The sequence below is a fragment of the Polypterus senegalus genome, chromosome 14 (genome assembly GCF_016835505.1).
Source record: "Polypterus senegalus isolate Bchr_013 chromosome 14, ASM1683550v1, whole genome shotgun sequence".
Taxonomy (NCBI): Eukaryota; Metazoa; Chordata; class Cladistia; order Polypteriformes; family Polypteridae; genus Polypterus; species Polypterus senegalus.
Window position 1 is genome coordinate 110,518,950 of NC_053167.1, and position 20,355 is coordinate 110,539,304.

The 20,355-nt window shown below is 41.4% G+C and overlaps 1 protein-coding gene across 1 annotated transcript in view; it reads right to left on the bottom strand.

The window, feature by feature from the left end:
- Positions 1 to 6,086: 6,086 nt before the first annotated feature.
- Positions 6,087 to 20,355, bottom strand: part of LOC120514791 — a 217,889-nt gene continuing 203,620 nt past the window's right edge. Inside the window, exons 47-49 of the mRNA XM_039735347.1 lie at positions 15,676 to 15,732; positions 6,528 to 6,797; positions 6,087 to 6,428 (exon numbers count right to left, since the gene is read on the bottom strand). Coding sequence (XP_039591281.1) covers positions 6,391 to 6,428; positions 6,528 to 6,797; positions 15,676 to 15,732 — 365 coding nt within the window. The 3' untranslated portion in view covers positions 6,087 to 6,390. The remainder of the gene's footprint in view (positions 6,429 to 6,527; positions 6,798 to 15,675; positions 15,733 to 20,355) is intronic.

A 20,355-nucleotide genomic window follows, 5' to 3' on the forward strand; every position in this document is an offset into this window, starting at 1 on the left:
CACGCTGCCAGATACAGTTTTAAAATTGTCTACAAATGATGCTAATTTATATTATTTATTCTTACATGGTTTGTTTTCATAATATGGTTTTTGTTAAAAGTATTTTTAAACATGTACTGGTGACACAATTGTGCAGCAGACAGCAGTGACGTGTCTTTGAAATTCAGTGTTCTTCCTGTGTTTTCGGGAGGCATTTAGAAAGTTCTTGTCAGCTGTAGTGAAGTCTGATGTAGTTTTGTCCCTGTGTGTATGTGTCACAATGGACAGGTGTACCAGCTGCCAAAAAAAACCAACATGTTACTGCCAAAGTGGCGAAAGGTAAAATCCTGAAAGGAAGCCCATAGTATGAAGTATTTGCCAGACGTAAGCCCAGTTTAAGCAGTCTTAACACCTTTTCAACATCTAAAGATACTATTACTGTCCAGTAGTGGTAGAAAAAGGAGCCAAAAGCCAAGCAAGATTTAATAAAATCGGTTTAATCAGGGTGAAAACTAATGTAGTAAGGCTGTCATGTACATGTTCTTTAATGATTTCTTCATCATTATTTTCCTTCCGATACAAAAGTGAAAGAATGTTCACTCTGTAAAAGGAAGTTGAAACTTCCAGGGGGTTTTTAAAGTAAAGGAAATGCTGTAATATAGAATCCAATTCAGAGGGGCTATTGTAGTGCGTGTCTGTTTTACTGTAGAGGTTGTTGACATAGCAGCTGAGTAGCCTTTTCATCTAACAGTTGAGTACTTCGCCCAAAAGGAAAAAAATCATCCATCTATTTTGCAGCAAGAATCAGTGGTTCAGGAAATAATCAGAATAAAAAATACAGGATTCATTATTGACTTATTGTGGGCATAGTTAAAATACCCCCTATAGGAAGTAAGGGTGGACGTGGCAGATAAGAAATTTCGCTTTCCATGTTAAACAAGAATTAACTGGTTAGATGTTGGACAGACTTTTTTTGTTCCAAATTCATGATCCAAAATAGCAGGACATGCTTGTTTAGTTTTTTTGCAATTGTAGCTCTATTTTTTAATATATACAGACCAAGCCAGATGGGAAGTAAATGTAATTGTCTATTTAGCTTCACATGCAAGCATAATAGAAACCGGAATGTAGTACGTAGACACCATCTGGTGGCACAGTTTAATTGTTGCAAGTCCTTTAGTGTCAAGAGTCTGAGATTGGCATTCAGATAAGATTGGCATCGCTAAAGCAGCAAATACACGTGAGTCATGAACAATGGCAGTTCCTGATTGAGTCATACATTGATTGCTGTTGCCGTTATTGAACTTTGTGACCCAGACCATGCAAATGCACCTGAAAGAGCATTAAACAGGGGATGCAAGAAAGTATTCAGACCCCTTCACATTCTGCCCACTTCTGTGTGTTGTACGTTTAATTTTAAATGGATACATTTGCCGTTTTCAGCCCATCAATTTCTAATCAATAACCCATAATGACAGATTGAAAATGTTGCATTAAACATCAAAAACTGACATCTCTTACCTGTTCACACTCTCTCTTAATTCAGTAATTTTTACTTTGGCACCAATTACAACTTTTAGTTTTCACGAGTAATTCTCTACAAGCTTTGCACACCTGGGTTTGGATGGTTAGCCCCATTCTTTATGGCACGTCCTCTCAAGCTTTCTTAGATGGGATGTGAAGTGTGTGTAAACTGTCCTCTTCAGATCGCTCAACAGATAGATGTTCTGTGGGGTCTAAGTCTGGGCTTTGGCTGGGCCACTCAAGAACAGTCAAGAGACGTGACCTGAAGCCACTCCAGAGTTCCCTTAGCTGTATTGTTCAGGTCATTTTGCTTACAGGTGAACCATCACCTGAGTCTTAAGGCTGCATGCACTCTGAAGCTGGTTTTCTCAAGGACCTCTCTGTTTGGCTGCGTTCATCTTTCCCTGTATTCCCTCACTTGTGACCATCCTCCCTGTCCCTGCTACTGAGAAGCACCCCAATAACATGATACTGCCACCACTATGCTTCATTAGATAGTATTAGGCAGTTGATGAGTGCTGCCTGGTCTTTGCTAGACATGCTGTTTGAAGTTCTACCTAAAGAGTTCAGTTTTTGTCTCATCAGACCAGAGAATCTCTCCAAAACTCCGATTGAATTCTGTCCAGCCAGTCTGCCATAAACACCTGATCAGTGGATTACTGCTGTAATGCTAGTCCTTCCAGCAGGTATAACCATCTCAGCAGAGCACTTCTGTAGCTCTCTTATGTCTGATGTGTGCTTCACCCTAGTGTTATTGCAGAGATCTACTAGTAGACGTAATAGCTTGGTGTATGTCCTGACAAACAGTGTAACTTGTGAGACCATATATATATCTATGTATCAATTATATATATAATCATTCATTATCAGAAGTGTTTTCAGTTTCTACAAGATTACAGGAAAAGGCCTCGTAACTGAGCATGTGCTATAGAAATGGGAGGAAGGAGTACATCAACCAGCTCTTTTTTGTTTTTTTATTCAATAAAATGTATTTCCATCTATCATGGACTGTCGGTGGACAGAGTTGGCCCTGAGACACAAACATTTTCGTGTTTGACTTTCCCTCACTAGTCACTCACAGCATGAGGCTGCCAGCACCGTGCTTCACTGCTGGAATGTTAGTGCACAGAGGATGAGTGGTGTGCTTTGTTTTCTCCAGAATGGATGCTAATATTGGTTTCCTCGGAAGAGAGAATCTGGTTTCTCACACTCTTGAGAAGTGGGTGTATGGGATAGACTTACACGAATTGAGCAACAGATGAGTAATCGCATTCATGCTTGACAGAGAAACTCACCTGCTCCTGAATGCCACCTTTGAAGTTTATAAGTTCATCTAACACGATGCTGTGTATTCTGCCAGTCTGAAATCCCCTCTTCATGAATGTCAGTTTGGGCCTCTTTGGGCTTGTTCACTCTGTTGTGGTCGGTGTCTGGACAGCTTGATGACTTCATGCAGCTTACTATCGTCAAGGCAGCAGATAAGGCACAATTTCGCAGTTTTCACTGGGTGAGTCGTTATTCAAAGTCCTCAATAAAGTTCAGTTTCAGTCATTTATTTGCATAATTTATTTCCTACTAAATGTATACAAATTATACATTATAAAGCCACATGTACAATGCAGATTTTTATACATATTTCCCAACTAGTGCACCAGAAAGGAACAAAATATGAGGGAATGTCCCTTGAGATACAAAAGAAAAGAGGTACCAAGAAGATGATTATTACAAAACGTTTTATTTAGGTTAGTCTTTCACTTTAAAGCTTTTGCACATTTTATTTTTATGTTCCCTAATAAATCAGTATATTATCTTCTTACAAAGTTTACATAAGTAAAAACAGTAGAACTGATAGTGATTGATAGATTTTAGTGTCAGAAAACAAGCCAGTCTTAACCCCCTCTATGGGTGATACCTTAACGTTGACGGCCGAGCGATTTCTGGTGATACGCCTGAAGCCTTAAAATCTTGTTATGTTAAACAGATGGGCAGTGCATTCTGCAAAAGCTAAAAGTTGAAGCAGAGTTCAGAGTATTTTGCTTAATTAGAAAGTACAGATTTGAATTCAAACAGCAACTGACCTTGAGCTAGTATGATAATGACCCATTAAACTGTAAGCTCGGCTAATGGAGAGGAAAAGGCAGATGCTTATTTTGAGTGAGAAGAGGAGAGGAGAGCAATTGTCTTTTATTGGACTTTTTATTTTAAAAGATATTTTCTTCCAACTACTGCATGAAACAATTGACTCTTTTAGTTTGGTTGCTGCTTTTCTGACACTTTTGTAATGAACTCAGTTGTTGTTTCAGGGGAAAAAAATCTGGATACATTCATGGAGTTTTTCTTCATCTCTGCTGCTGTGGACACATTGCAAACAGCACCCTCCATCTTTCTCCCTCTCTGTCAAGAAATCTTTTTCTTTGTATTTTTTTTAATAAAGGATATATAATTTGCACAAAAAGTAACAAAAATTAAAAGGCCATCTGAGACTGATTTAAATCTAAACTGCTCCACATTCTTAAAAATAATGGCCTTCAAGTGGTTCTTCAGAGCAATGCCATAAGGGAACAATTTTTGTTTCCCTAATAGAACCATCCACATGAAGGTTTCAGGAAGATCCTTGATGTATTTAAATCCATACAGGGGTCCATAAATAGATGATAACAGATTTGTGAAACGCAGATGATTTTAATCTTCTTGATTTGTTTGAGGCTATCTTTCTAGGTAGCTTCCTATACATTTCTGCTTTGCTTACATTGTAGCAACCTTATCAAAGCCTTTAGAACCAGTTTCATATGTAAAGAACCTTTCATGGAATAAAATGGTTCTTTGTGAAGCAATGATTCTACGAGGAACTACACAACCCAGTAAAGTGCCATTACAGAACCAATAGTTTTAAGGGTGCAGGTTGTAGGATTCTTTGCATCGCTTACATTTGCTGCTATTTGTTTAGATGCAAATAAATATTTCTCTATTATAAAAGGAAATCCTGGGACAAGACTTTCTTGGAGATACAGTAATTTCAACTCCCACGAGAGTTCATTTTAGGTCCCACGAGACGAGACTTTTTGCAAAGAGATTTTGACGAGTCCCGCTCTCCTCTCAAACATTTAAAACCACGCTCACGGTCCAATCACTTCTCATTCGTGTTTTCGTATTGTCAGACACGGTTCCTGCGCTCTCAGCTCCAAGTGGGGTCAGAAATAAAAGACAGAGTAGAAGACAGAGTAGAACGTCGTAAAGAGGTTCAAAAACGTTGGCGTGGTAAAACATGCAGAGCAGGTTAGAGATTATGAAAGTACTCAATTTTAAAAGTCTCAAAAAACTGAGAGTAAAGATCGCTAACAAACGGAAATTATAACTCGGTGAAATAATGGAACAGCGAAAAGAGATTGAATATATGGACATAGGTGATATGACAGAAGTATGTAGATATTGTTCAGTTTTAAGCTTTTTAAGTCGGAGACTTGTAGATTGTCTAATTCGTGTTGCAATCAGGGAAGAGTAGTGTTTCTTCCCAATGAAGAATTATAAGGTTTGTTGACTGGTGAAAGTGAACTCCACATACGTGAGCGGCAGAGATGCAAGGTGGCTGGCCTGGGGTTGGAGAGCGAAGTGAGCATGGGGTAGAGCCCCCTAGTAATTTTTAAGTAAAAGCTTAAATCAGCGTCTCTGTCTATTTGCTACTAGAGTAGCCAAGAAGCTGGATTGCCTATTCCTTGGTCTAGCCGCAGTCTGTTGAGGGCTCAGTGGGACACCTTGGAGAAGCTCTTTATTGGTGGTAAAAGTGGGTTGAAGTAACGACAGACTCCGTCAACAAGCATCCTGCCATTAGAGGTTACCAGGTTGGAATACCCGGGTATAATAAGGACAGCGAGACAGGTATGGGGTTACAGGTAAAGGTTGCATACAGTAGCTGGTTTTGATAATGCTTGTCCCACCAATGTATATGTCTGGATGAAAGTGGCCCAAATCAAAGACATGAAGCTATAAAGGCAAGTGGGCCATCCCAGTTAACACCTACAGGAGGATGGCCACTTAAACTGTTTGTCCTTATTACTAATTGTAGCAACCAGCTATATAGTTCACCATGTAAGTGCATCCCAAACACGTACTTTTAGTTGTAGAACTTTATTTTGATAGATTCTATGCTTCTTAAAATGTGTGAATATGAGTGTACCCAATACCGAGCCTTTTAGTGGAGTGGCATCACATCACAAGTTGGTCCCTGTCTTGCACCCACTGGCACTGGAATAGGCTCCAGCCCTAAAATCTCTAAACTGGATTAAGCCAGTTTTGAAAGTGTTGTGTGTATTTAGTGCAGGGGCTTGTTTCCCTAGAACAAAAGTGCACCATGTGTTAGAAACTAATGTGATGATGTTATGATGTGATACTGAGCTAAAATGGAGTAAAGGAGAGTGTGGCAGCGTGTGGTGACTGCAATTTGTGACGCCGCTCACTTAACATTAAGAAACCGAATGTGTGAAGTGTGTACTGTAGCTGGAGTGCTGCCAAGGCAGAAAATCAGAGGAGAGACGAGAACAGAAAGTGAATAAGTATAAGAATAATAAAAAGAACAATACACCTTATTTTGATATTCAAGGCAATAGGATGGCATTTTATTAAGCGGTATGAAGACAGGTTGCTTGTTTGGTTATTTAAAATGAAATTGGCTTGCATTGTGTAAAATGGTGATACAGAAATGAGCTTATATATATATTATTTGTATATATTATATATACACAACACAAATAGATGCACACATGTTCATATACCTGCAAATGTAATCTTCAGTTTACATGTGAATTCAAAATGATTATACTTTAGCTGATGAGATGTTAGCACAATTGCAAAAGCAGAGGCTTAGACGCACTTTGTTCAAAAAAGCACCGATTACAGCTGTGCAGATGACCTGACTGGCAAAGACACATCTGTAAAAGAAAAATGGAAAAATTAGAATTGTTTTAAGCTTTTGTTGTTGTTGTTGGGCTATTATTTTCAGTGTATTGTAATATAACACAAAGGCCTACCGGTGGTTATGAAGACAGGATCGGAGTAGGCACTGCTTCTCGTGGAGTCCTTGGCTGACACCACAACCTTGTAGTTTGTGAAAGGCTGAAGCCCACTCACTTTGGCTGAAGTCTCCTGTACGGACTGCACGATCGGTTTGAAAGGTTTGGATGCCGTTACTTCTTTCACAATCAGTAGGTAGTGTGTTGCACCTTCGGTGGCCGTCCACTCCACATGTAGGGTGTCATTGGTTATGCTGAGGACGTGTAGCTGAGGGGGTAAAAGTTCACCTGTTCACCAAAATGAAAAAAAAAATATAATGTAAAGAGGACTGTGTTAATCAGTTGTACTTTTAGGCTGTCATGTTAAGGACAGCATGTTGACAACGAGTGATGATCAAAATTCCTTTGGAGTTCACTTTACTGTGTGTTTGGTGAAAGCATTCGGTGAAAATATTAGGAAACTTCACCAGACTCAGACACAAGGGGAAGGAAGAACTGAAGTCATTTTGTGCAGATTATAATGGTGCAGTGCTTTTTCATTTGTCCATGAGGCTCAGGGTAAAGTCTGACAACTATGCTGGACTGATTATTGTTGCCAAAAAACGTGACCTGAGCTGTGGGGCTATAGTGCTAACCACCACCCCACCATGCCTCAAACAGCAAAAGACACAAATGGAACAATATCCGCAAACAAAATACAACTTAACGGACACAAACTAGCAAGAAGTTAAAAAAAAAATCATCATTCTTGGAAGAGTTCTAATCTTGGGGCATACGGCCTGACTCAATCCATTGTCTGATGTTGCAGTTCTGGGTCCAGCCTGCATGTCTTTTTTGTTTCTGATCTATAGGTGCAGATGCTTTGTACTTTTTTCTTCCATTAATAGGATAGAAACATATTGTAAATAGTAATACATCTTTTCTTATTATTATTTCACAGTGTCTCGTGTTTTCTGACACAGGGGAAGTTAGACGTTTTCTTTAAAACTTGTTTTACTTCATAGCTGTGCCACATGGCTAATTACACATGCATTCAGCAGTATATATGAAATTACGGAGTGAGTGAGTGAACAAGCACACAGGGAATAGTATTACAGTTGTGCTTGAAGGTTTGTGAACCCTTTAGAATTTTCTATATTTCTGCATAAATATGACCTAAAACATCATCAGATTTTCACTCAAGTCCTAAAAGTAGATAAAGAGAAACCAATTAAACAAATCAGACAAAAATATTATACTCATTTGTTTATTAAAGAAAATGATCGAATATTACATATTTGTGAGTGGCAAAAGTGTGTGAACCTTTGCTTTCAGTATCTGGTGTGACCCCCCTTTGCAGCAATAACTGCAACTAAACGTTTCCAGTAACTTTTGATCATTCCTGCACACCGGCTTGGAGGAATTTTAGCCCATTCCTCCGTACAGAACAGCCTCAACTCTGGGATGTTGGTGGGTTTCCTCACATTAACTGCTTACTTCAGGTCCTTCCACAATATTTTGATTGGATTAAGGTCAGGACTTTGACTTGGCCATTTTGGTAGAGCGACTTGTGTGCTTAGGTTCATTGTCTTGCTGCATGACCCACCTTCTCTTGAGATTCAGTTCATGGACAGATGTCCGGACATTTTCCTTTAGAATTCTCTGATATAATTCAGAAGTCATTGTTCCATCAATGAAGGCAAGCCGTCCTGGCCCAGATGCAGAAAAACAGGCCCAAACTATGATACTACCACCACCATGTTTCACAGATGGGATAAGGTTCTTATGCTGGAATGCAGTGTTCTCCTTTCTCCAAACATAACACTTTTCATTTAAACCAAAAAGTTCTATTTTGGTCTCATCCGTCCACAAAACATTCTTCCAATAGCCTTCTGGTTTGTCCACGTGATCTTTAGCAAACTGCAGACGAGCAGCAATGTTTTTTTTGGAGAGCAGTGGCTTTCTCCTTGCAACCCTGCCATGTACACCATTGTTGTTCAGTGTTCTCCTGATGGTGGACTCATGAACATGAACATTAGCCAATGTGAGAGAGGCCTTCAGTTGCTTAGAAGTTACCCTGGGGTTCTTTGTGACCTCCACTATTACACGCTTTGCTCTTGGAGTGATCTTTGTTGGTCGACCACTCCTGGGGAGGGTAACAATGGTCTTGAATTTCCTCCATTTGTACACAATCTGTCTGACTGTGGATTGGTGGAGTCCAAACTCTTTAGAGATGGTTTTGTAACCTTTTCCAGCCTGATGAGCATCAACAACTCTTTTTCTGAGGTCCTCAAATCTCCTTTGTTCGTGCCATGATACACTTCCACAGACATGTGTTGTGAAAAGCAGACTTTGATAGATCCTGTTCTTTAAATAACACAGGTTGCCCACTCACACCTGATTGTCATCCCACTGATTGAAAACACCTGACTCGAATTTCACCTTCAAACTAACTTCTAATCCTAGAGGTTCACATACTTTTGCCACTCACAAATATGTAATATTCGATCATTTTCCTCAATAAATAAATGACCAAGTATAATATTTTTGTCTCATTTGTTTAACTAGTTTCTCTTTATCTACTTTTAGGACTTGAGTGAAAATCTGATGATGTTTTAGGTCATATTTATGCAGAAATATAGAAAATTCTAAAGGGTTCACAAACTTTCAAGCACCACTGTATGTATTTGGTGGCAGTACTCATAATATTCTCATTATGGTCACCCAACAAACCCCTCAAATGAAAATACTGCAAGGGTACAAATCCGGCTGCAGTACAGATTGAGTAGTGACATCACACATGCACAATGCAGATCAGCTAGTAATGTAAAATGTTAGGAGGAGTACGCTTACAGTACACATGTGTGAAAATTCTGAGCATGACTGTGATGTTATGCTGCCTTTGCAAAGCATCATGGGGCACTGGGAAAAAAGTTCAATTAAGCGAAATTCCAGGAAAAATGTTTGGTAAACACAGCATATTCGCTATGAGAAATGCTTTGGTGAATTTGATACTAGTGACAACACAGCTCTAGGCTTAAATCCTGGCCTGTGTAGAAGGCAGATTGATCAATATATTTATTTATTTTTTGGTTTTCATTTGAATTCAGTTTCAGTTCTATTTATTTTTATTATAACTTACTGTACTGTCCGGGCCTTCACACAGACTATGTACTTTGACAGGCTGATAAACCCCTTTCTTTCTCCAAAACTCTACAGACCATTGTTTCTTTGTCCACAAATTTATTTGAATTATAAGGGTGAAACTAAAACTGAAAAAAGATACAAAGTACTAAGCGGTTTTATGTTAAACAACAAATGTATCATTCAAATATAAATTACTGTGCCATTATACACAAACCATATAGTCACTTCCATCTGCAAATATGTATAAAAGGAAAGGTAACAAAGTAAAGTGATACACACGGATGATGCTATCACAAGTATGAAGATATGGCAGACGACAGCGAACTGTGACTAATGAGCTTCCATGCCCATGAACGGCGGCCTTCCTGATTCTAAACTAACTTCCTGATTACCTCACATGACAGGAAGCAAGGGGGGAAGATAGGGACATGCCAGATATACCTACTAGATGGGGCTAAACTGCAAGACCTAATAATGGAATCAGTTAAACAAGTTGTAACAGAACAAGAGCGAAAGAAAGCATTTGTTTCTGATCTCCCTGGTGCCGAGACCGGCAGCTACAATACATTACAAAGGAGAATGAAACAGCAGATTTTTTTCACCAGATCATTTTTGGTTATTTGACAGCTCTGAGCATCCCCACTGATGGGCCGGTGCCATATCTGGAATTGGCTGCAGATTGATATTGAGGTAAGTTGTGGCCCACTGTGACCCTGAAATAGATTAACAGGAGCAGAACTGGAGTGAATGGCTGTCTTTTCAACTAGTGCTCTATTCTAGGCATGGAGCTGGACAGTTTGACATCCGTGGCAGAGTGACGGGCGCTGAGCAGGCTCCTGTCATTCATGGAGAATCCACTGAACAGGATCATCTCCAGACAGACGAGCAGCTTCAGCAACAGACTGCTGTTACTGTCCTGCTCCACTCACAGACTAAGGAGATCGTTCCTCCCTCACACTATGCGACTCTTCAGTTCCACCCAGGGGGGTAAATGCTAACATTATACAAGTAACTGTGCTATCTATCTATCTATCTATCTATCTATCTATCTATCTATCTATCTATCATGTAGTGTTTCCTTATCTATCTATCTATCTATCATGTAGTGTTTCTTATCCATCTATCTATCTATCTATCTATTATATAGTAGTGTTTCCCTATCTATCTATCTATCTATGCTATCTATCGGTCTGTGGTCTATCTATTACTATGCTGATCACTGTCGGTCTGTGGTTTGATTACGTAGATCTGTCTGTGGGTTGCTGGCAGGAGGAGGAGGTGGTGGTGTGTGGAGTGGGCTTGTGAGTATTTCTTATTGTTTTTTCCTAATCTTTATATTTCATGTCATTTTCAAGTTCATTTGCTGTCTACATATTGTTTTTCTTTTTGACCCCAGTATTGTATTTGCCCGCCGAGGCAAACACCGCCTGGCTTGATGCCGCGCAATTTTGAAAAATTAACACGCTGGCATGGCATGAAGTTGCTGGTTGATCCAATGGTCTCTGTTGGGACGTGTGTAGTGGAAGTCGGCAAGTTAATCGGCTGTAAAAATGTCCGTTCAGCATCTCAAATGAATAAAAATGTTGTTTTTCTAAATGACGAGAGTTTGGTGCATACTCTTGTTCAGAATGGTGTGATTATTCATGGCACCTTAATTTCAGTTTTGCCTCTTTCTACTCCTGCACGGAGAGTGATTATTTCGAATGTTCCTCCATTTCTAAAAAAATTATATTCTCATCAAAGAACTTGAAAGATATGGGCAGATCATATCAAAAGTCTCAATGATTCCCTTGGGCTGTCGTTCACCTGACTTAAAACATGTTGTCTCTTTCAGGAGACAAGTTCACATGATTTTAAACAATTTACAGAGTGCACTCGATGTGGCTCTCAAATTCAGAGTGGATGGTTTTGATTACGTGGTGTTTGTATCATCAGAGTCCTTGAAATGTTTTAAGTGCGGACAAGTTAACTGCACTGATGACGCCACCTTAGATAGAAATGGCCTGGAGCCTCACCCCAGCTCATCGGCTCACTTGAAGTCAGTCCTCAGCAAGGCCGACCTTTTTGATGTCTGGAGGGCATTACACCCAGGAATTCGTCAGTACACATGGGTGAAGGGTTCGGGGGGCTCGATCTCCATGGCGAGACTAGATAGAGTGTATTGCTTGAATCACCACAGCAATCTTATAGCGAACTGCTCCATTCATCCTTCTGGCTTCTCTGATCACAGTGTTGTCCTTCTCAAAGTTTCCCTTCCATTTCAATCTTCTTTTCCGTCATACTGGCACTTCAATAACAGCCTACTGAAAGATCTCAGTTTCATTGAAGTTTTTGAATTCTTCTGGAAGAGGTGGAGGTTGACAATAAGTTCCTTTTCATCTCTGCGGCAGTGGTGGGACTGTTCAAAAACTGAAATCAAAGTGCTGTGTCAGCAATACACACAGAATGCAACTCAGAATATGAGGAAAGCAATGGCAGATTTGGAAGGGGACATCTTAGAGCTCTCTTCGTCTTCGACAGCTCTTTTAACGATGGTGTTTGAGAATCTAAAGACAAAAAAACAAGATCTCTTGGACTTATTGGACAGATGGGTGCATGGTGCTCTTGTGCTCTGAAATGGATTCTCCTTCTCAATATTTTTTTGGACTTGAGAAAAAAAGATCACAGAGTAAAGTGATTCATGCTTTGAAAAATGAGGATGGGCGCATCATCGAGGAGCCTGAGGCCATCAGAGCTATTGCTCAGGATTTTTATAAAAAGCTGTTCTGTGCGAAACAACAGAAGATTCTTCTGAGACCAGGAGCCTCCTAGACAACCTGCCACAAATCCCCAAAACGGAAAAAGAGCTTCTGGATACAACCCTCAGCTTAGAGGACTTGACTACGGCCCTCAGCGAACTAAATACAGGAAAGTCACCTGGCATAGACGGCCTGACGGTCGAGTTTTTTAAGACATTCTGGAATTTATTAGGTGCGGATTTATTGGTGGTCTTCAGGGAGAGCGTAATGAACAATGAACTGCCATTATCCTGTCGGCGGGCTTTTATTGCTCTGCTCCCAAAAAAAGGAGATTTGTCCGACCTCAAGAACTGGCGTCCTGTTAGCCTTTTATGTACGGATTATAAGATTCTGTCCAGGGCTCTGGCTACTCGCCTGCGAGAGTAATGGGGTGTCATCAGGTCAGATCAGACCTACTGTGTGCCAGACCGCTCCATCTTTGATAATATATTTCTGGTGCGAGACCTGATTATGACTTCAAAGCTTCTTGGTTTAAAGGCAGGAATGATCTCCTTGGATCAAGAAAATGCTTTTGACAGAGTGGATCACCAATATCTGTTCAGAGTCCTACAAGCTTTTGGGTTTGGGTCCTCCTTCTCCAAATACATTGGAATGCTTTACTCAAATATATATGGCGTTCTGAAGATTAACGGTGCCCAACAGCCCCTTCTCTGTCACCAGGGGTATTCGCCAGGGCTGCCCACTCTCAGGGATGCTCTACTCTCTGTCAATTGAGCCCCTCCTAGAGCAGCTCAGGCGTCGTCTTTCTGGTCTCAGCATCCCAGTTTGCCCCACTGCTTGTTTTAAGGTCGTTGCCTACGCAGATGATGTGACTGTCTTTGTGTCTTCTTCATCTGAGGTAAACACTTTAGTAAACTGCTTAGACGTTTTTCAAAGACTGACATCAGCGAAAGTCAATTGGCTCAAGAGCAATGCTTTCTTGCTGGGTGACTGGGGACTCGCGTCTCCTCCAGCTCTTCCTGAGACCCTCCAATGGAATAAAACGTGTTTAAGTACCTGGGGGTGTATTTAGGCACAGATGGCACTGCTGTAGACAATTGGGTGGGGTGGACAGATCTGATCCAAGCAAGGCTGAACCGTTGGAAGTGGCTTCTGAGGGACATTTCATGTAGAGGCAGGGTGTTAATCCTGAATAACTTGATTGCCTCCATGTTTTGGCACAAGCTCAGGTGTGCTGATCCACCAGTAGCTCTGATCAAATCCGTACAGACGATCATCCTTGACTTTTTTTGGGACAGTCTACACTGGGTCCAGAGAGGTGTGCTGCACCTACCAGTGGCAGAAGGAGGGCAGGGACTGATTGCGTCAGGAGTAAAATCGAGGCCTTCAGGCTCCAGACGCTGCAGAGGCTGTTCTATGGTCCAGACGGCCTGCCTTGGAGAGACCTGGCGTTTGTACTTTTACACAAAGTGAGCGAGTTAAAATTTGACAAACAGCTACTCCTCTTAGACGTTCCAAACTAACTTTATCAGTTTTGCCAAAATTTATCAGTCAATGTTGCTTACTTGGCATAGTAAACTTATGAGATCTCGTTTTGTTTTTGGCAATCTTCATTGTTTTTTAGAGGAACCTCTGATTAGGAATAATGTGTGAAATCTCCTCTGCTCTCTCTCTTGTCACTTCACCTCAATCCTTATTAAAAGTGGAATCACGAAGATTGGCCATCTTTTAAATAACCACACTAGCACATGGCACACACAGCACACCTCACATCGGTCCTGGGCGTGAGGTCTGAACGGCTCGTACACCATTTTTTGTGCCAGTTTAAGGAGGCCTTGGTGAACTTAGGCGCAGGGTCACTGTGCCAGAGCGCTCTCCGACAATCCGATCTTCAACTCAGATGTCACAGAACTCGTCATCCAAGTCAAACCCAACGTCACAGACTGCACTGACCGCCAGGCTCCATTCTGAAAGTTGGCAACTTAATAGACAAGCAGTTTGACACGATGGGAAAAAATGAGCTCTACCAGGTGTGTGTTAAGGTGACTTTTTATAAATTTCTTAGAGACTTGCCAGACACACGTGGAGACAAGAACTGCATGTTGGAGTGAATGAAACTCCAGCGTGGAGAACTTTTTACAAACAACCACTGCAAAAAAGAATTGGTGACCTGCAATGGAGGATTCTTCATGGGGCTCTCAACACCAACTCCTTTTTGTCGGTTATTTCACCGGGAACGTCAGACTGTTGTCCGTTTTGTCAACAGCGAGACTGTCTTTCATCTTTTTGTTAACTGCAAACGGCTCGAACCATTTTTATATTTCTCAAGATACTTTTGGATAGAATAGGACTGTCATTGTCAACTGTTGGATTTATTTTTGGTATTAAGTATACTCAGAGACAGAGAAAGAAGTGTGTGCTGGGAAATTATCTTCTGGGCCAAGCAAAACTGTCAATCCTCAAAACCAGGAGGAACAGAGGGAAAAACTCAAAGACCACCAATGTGCTCCTGATGTTTAAAGTACTGGTGAAGTGCCGATTGAAGCTGGAATTCACTTACCACCAACTCATTGGAGACATGCAGACCTTCTGTGATTTATGGGGGCTTTGTGTTCTGTTGAGAAGGGCAAGCTGGCGACTGGGTGGTGACTTCTTTAAATGTCCTTCAAAATATTTAAATACTGGATGATTGAAAGCTCAGAATAGGAGACTCCTGGGGAATACAATGCTGTGTGTATAATGGAGAGCGAAGTACGGAGTGGGAGACGAGTACAGGGGGAGTGATGGTGGAGTAAACTGATTATGAAATGTGTGTTTATTATGGACAATTATTTATATTTGTGGATCAGGAGGCACGTATAAGTGAATAGTGGTTAAATGAACAAAAAAAAAAAATCTATCTATCATGTAGTGTTTCCTGTCTATCTATCTATCTATCTATCAATTTTCCTGTCTATCTATCTATCTATCTATCAATGTCTTTTAGCCCCACTGTCCCACACTGCACTTGGTGAGACATACTGTATGTAAAATCTGATTGGGCGGGGTGGTGATGATGTAGGGGAGTCTACAGCTATAATTGATTGTGTTCACTTTTTTGTATTTAACATATTTGGTGTTATCTGAATAATTTATAACAAATACCATTTGTCATTTTATTTTCCATGTATCATCAATCTTAATAAATACACTTGGCCAGTTTTGTAAAAAATAAAAAAAAAAGCTTTTTTAGTCTCTTTTAGCAAACTCTAAGTAAAAGGCAGTTCAAGATTTCTAAAGGCGCTGTCATTTTAAAAACATACCATTAATTTCTTCAGACTCTTCGTGGAGATCTCGTCTTTTTCGCTGCATGTGACTGCCTGTAGGAAAGAAGAAAGCAGAAAGAGCAAGTTATAAATAATGAAAGCACCTTTCTAAGAAGTCTGCCTCCACGCATGTAAAACTGCAGGCAGATGAGTAAACTAGCGTTGCTAGGCAACACCACCCCACCACCCACTTGACCTACTTTTTGTTTTTTATTTTTGTTTTTTTGTTTTTTTTTCTTGCACAGGGTTTGCCTTGCTAGGTTGTGGCTGCCTTTGTAGAAAGCATTCTTGGCATGGTGGCAAAGTGGTTGGCAGTGCTGCCACACTACTGCAGAGTCCTGGGTCTGAATCCTGGCCAGGTCGTAGCCAGTGTGGAATTTTCATTTTGATCGGTTTTACTTCACGTGCTTCTGATTGTAGGACCAGGGTCAAGGTGTGCCACTGTGATCTGTGACATTCATTTCAAACCCATTATTTTATAGCTAAAACCACACAAATAAGCTGGCACACTGGCCCTGAGAGCCTGACAGAAAGACATATACAGGTGGAAGACAACTCAAGCAGGCTAGTTTCCCTAGTTGGTCATAATAGCCAGGGGGCCTTGTCTTCTATTCAAAGTTCTCTCGGCCAATAACCCCAGGCATAGTTATCTTCAGGTAGGGCAGACTTAAGATATGTTAATGTTTCTGATGCCGGTGTATGGTTCTGGTTTGCTATCATAACAGGGTTCCCAGGGTGTTACTTCGCCGAGGGGCCTATGATGCTGGTAAGATGGCCCTGTTCTCAGGCACAGGCCATGAGCGTTGTGTACAAGCTGGGTCTCAGAAGAACACAGTCCATACATAACATACCCATACCTGGCAAATTTCCTTAAAACAGCTCAATAAATTTTCCAATATGTAAGTATTTATATTGTAAAGGAATCACTGAGAAGCTAGAAGCCATTCACATGCTACCTTATTTAATATACTGTTCCAAATGCTTCTCTCTGGCATGTATATGTTTGTATAAATGTTTATACTACTTTGTATTTTGTGGTAGAAGCTACATTTTAAAGCAAGTTAAATACATATATCTCTTTTTGTACCACATTTCTCTCATCTAATTATTTACCTGTAAAATATCTATATATATAATTCACTAAGGCAAGACACCCATGGAAAGCACGCCGGAAGGGGCGTGGATTCACTAAGCCGCTGACAAGTAAGACACCTATGGCGCGCGCAGGAAGGAGCCACGCCCACCAACCCCAAGACCATTGGATACGACAACAACTTGCAGAGCCACGCCCACCAACTCGGACGCGACGACACAGAAAAAATGGCGTCATTTATATTCATCTGTCATAGAGGCCACATGCACCTCCGAGCCACATTGACTGTTCATAGAGGCATGTTTCTCACGGAGGTGAACCGCCATATGCAGCGTGTTAAACGGTTTGCGAGGGTCCCATGGGTTCCTTAAAACAATCCTTTACAACTGAGGTTAAAACACAATGAAGTAAGCAGTCTTTAAAAACCGAGTGTTCAGTTACGACGCACGACCGTGTGCACCATAGCAAAATGTTTTACACGCTACATACAGCAATTCGCGCTACTACCGTGGTCGGGTTTCCTGGTGGATTATATATAGAAAAGCAGCCAAAACCGCACAGAGCAATGAAAAGTCTACATGAGTCACAGGTGCATGTGGACTGTGAAAAGACGACAACGACTCAAGTGACGAGTTGGAGGTGGGCACATGAGCGGGCAGGGTGCGATGGTGGTCTGCCAGTTTTCAGTCTCGGACGATTGTGTGTTGGTTCGTTCTGTGCATTGTTACAATGTTGCTTTTCTTGCTGATTTATTTCATTACTGATTTTTCAAATGTTAATTTTCTCCCTGTGCTTAAAAATCATTTAAAAACCGGCCTGATTATGCGGCGTATGGTACGCCGCGGGTTGGCTAGTATAATATAATCTCTATATATATAAAATCCAACAATGTCTGTCTGTCCGCTTTTCACAAGAGAACTACTTAACGGATTTAGATTGTTTTTTTTTTCTATAATTTGCTTGAACATTCCAATTGATTTTGACACTTCTCTCATTGCACTAAGTATCATAATTCACTTGCGACACCGATTTATTTGTGCGTATCCGAGAAAAACGCAGCGGGCCGAGGTGAGGGGGGCGGAGATCTCCTCACTCACACACCAGCCTCGGGGTATATACCTTACCACCTCTGCTTAGCTAGCGAACTAGAGAACTACTTAACAGATTTGGATCAGGCTTTTTTCTATAATATGCTTGAACATTCCATTCTCTCATCGCACTAAGAATCATAGTTCGCTTGCAAGAGTGATTTATTCACGCTAACCCAAGACAGGAGCTGCGGGCTGAGGGGAGGAAGAAGCATGACGTCCGGAGTAGGGAGCCGGGCTGGGCCCTCCTTACTGTTGTTTCACTACTATGTGGGTGGAGCTGCGGGGGACGGCTAGTTATATAGTAACTGTTCACAAAAATGAAAGGAACACTTTGAAAACACATCAAATCGCAATGGAAAAAAAATCCTGCTGGATATCTCTACTGATATGGACTGATATGGTAATGTGCCACATCATTTGATGGAAATGAAACTTATGAACCTACAGAGGGCTGATTTCAAAGACACCCCGAAAATGAAAGTGAAGAAATGATGCGGCAGGTGAGTCCATTTTGCCCAAATTTAATTGCAGCAACTGAAAATCGTACTCAGTAGTTTGCATGTTCCCCACATGCTTGTATGCATGCCTGACAACGTCACGGGTATGTTCATAATGAGACAACGGATGGTGTCCTTGGGGATCTCCTCCCAGACCTGGATCAGGGCATCACTGAGCTCTTGGACAGACTGAGGTACAACCTGGCAGGGTCGGAGAGTCCAAAACATAATGTCGCAGAGGTGTTCTACTGGATTTAGGTTAGGCGATCCTGCATGCTCTCACCACATGAGGCCGGGCATTGTTGTGCGTCAGGATGAACCCAGGATCCACTGCACCAGCACAGGGTCTGACAATGGGTCCAAGGATTTCATCCCAATACCTAATGACAGTCAAGGTGCTGTTGTCTAGCCTGTAAAGGTCTGTGCATCCATCCATGGATATGTCTCCCCAGACCATCATTGACCCACCACCAAACCATTCATGCTGAATAGCGTTACAGTGTTATAGGCAGCATAACATTCTCCACAGCTTCTCTAGACCCTTCCACGTCTGTCACATGTGCTCAGGGTGAACCTGCTCTCATCTGTCAAAAGCACAGGGCGCCAGTGGTGGACCTGCCAATTCTGGTATTCTATGGTAAATGCCAATCGACCTCCATGGTGCTGGGCAGTGAGCACAGGGCCCACTAGAGGACATCGGGCCCTCAGGCCACCCTCATGAAGACTGTTTCTGATTGTTCGTTCAGAGACATTCACACCAGTGGCCTGCCTGCTGGTGGTCATTTTGTTGGGCTCTGGCAGCGCTCATCCTGTTCCTCTTTGCCTGAAGGAGCAGATACCAGTCCTGTTAATGGGTTAAGGACCTTCTACAACCCTGTCCAGCTCTCCTAGAGCAACTGCATGTCTCCTGGAATCTCCTCCATGCCCTTGAGACTGTAGTGGGAGAACAGCAAACCTTCTGGCAATGGCACTTATTGATGTGCCATCCTGGAGAAGTTGGACTACCTGTGCCACCTCTGTAGGGTCCAGGTATCGCCTCATGCTACCAGTAGTGACACTGACTGTAGCCAAATGTATAACTAGTGAAGAAACCGATGAGGAGGGAAAAATGTCAGTAGATTCCAGTTGTTAAACCGTTCCTGTTTTGGGGGTCATCTCATTGTTGCCCCTCTAGTGCCCCTCTTGTTAATTTCATTAACACCAAAGCAACTGAAACTGATTAACAACTCCCTCTGCTACTTAACTGACCAGATCAATAGCCCAGAAGTTTCACTGACTTGATGCTGTACTCGGATTAAAAAGTGTTCCTTTCATTTCTTGAGCAGTATATATAATAATTATGGTTGCAAAAATGATGACTATAAGGCTTGTGTATGTCCTGCATTCAAGAAAGAACACAAGCCCAGGGAGCATGCGCCCCCTGCTGGATACACACATGTCCCAAAACAATGTGCACATCAGGTGAATTGGCAGCTGTCCTAGTGTTCGTGAGTGTGACCCTGTGACATACTGGCAGCCCATCCATGGTCTGCTCAGATAGGCTCTGCTCCCTATGACTCTGAACTAAATTAAGGAGAGCTAAAAATGGATAGATGGATGAAGCACCCTTTAATTTAAGGGGCTAGCATGTCAGTAGATGGAACGCTATTGGTATTGCAGTAAAATGCCTCCATTCTTCCGTCCTCTTTCATTATTCACTATTTAGAATTTTGAAAATTAAGACTTACTTTATACAGCAGTTAAATCAGCGTTTCTCAACCTTTAAGTATTTGCGACCCGAGTTTTCATAACAGTTTTAATCGCGCCCCCCCTAACATTTTTTGGAAGGAGCCCACTAATACCAATTTGTTCTTTTTTAATTAATGATATATCATAGATGCATATTTTATTATACCTACTTAACTTTTATCGACATTTATCTAACTGTATATGTATTTTTCTAGTATCAGAATGTAGTTTAAGTTCATTTGTTTTGGTTTGGTTGGTACTTTTCATA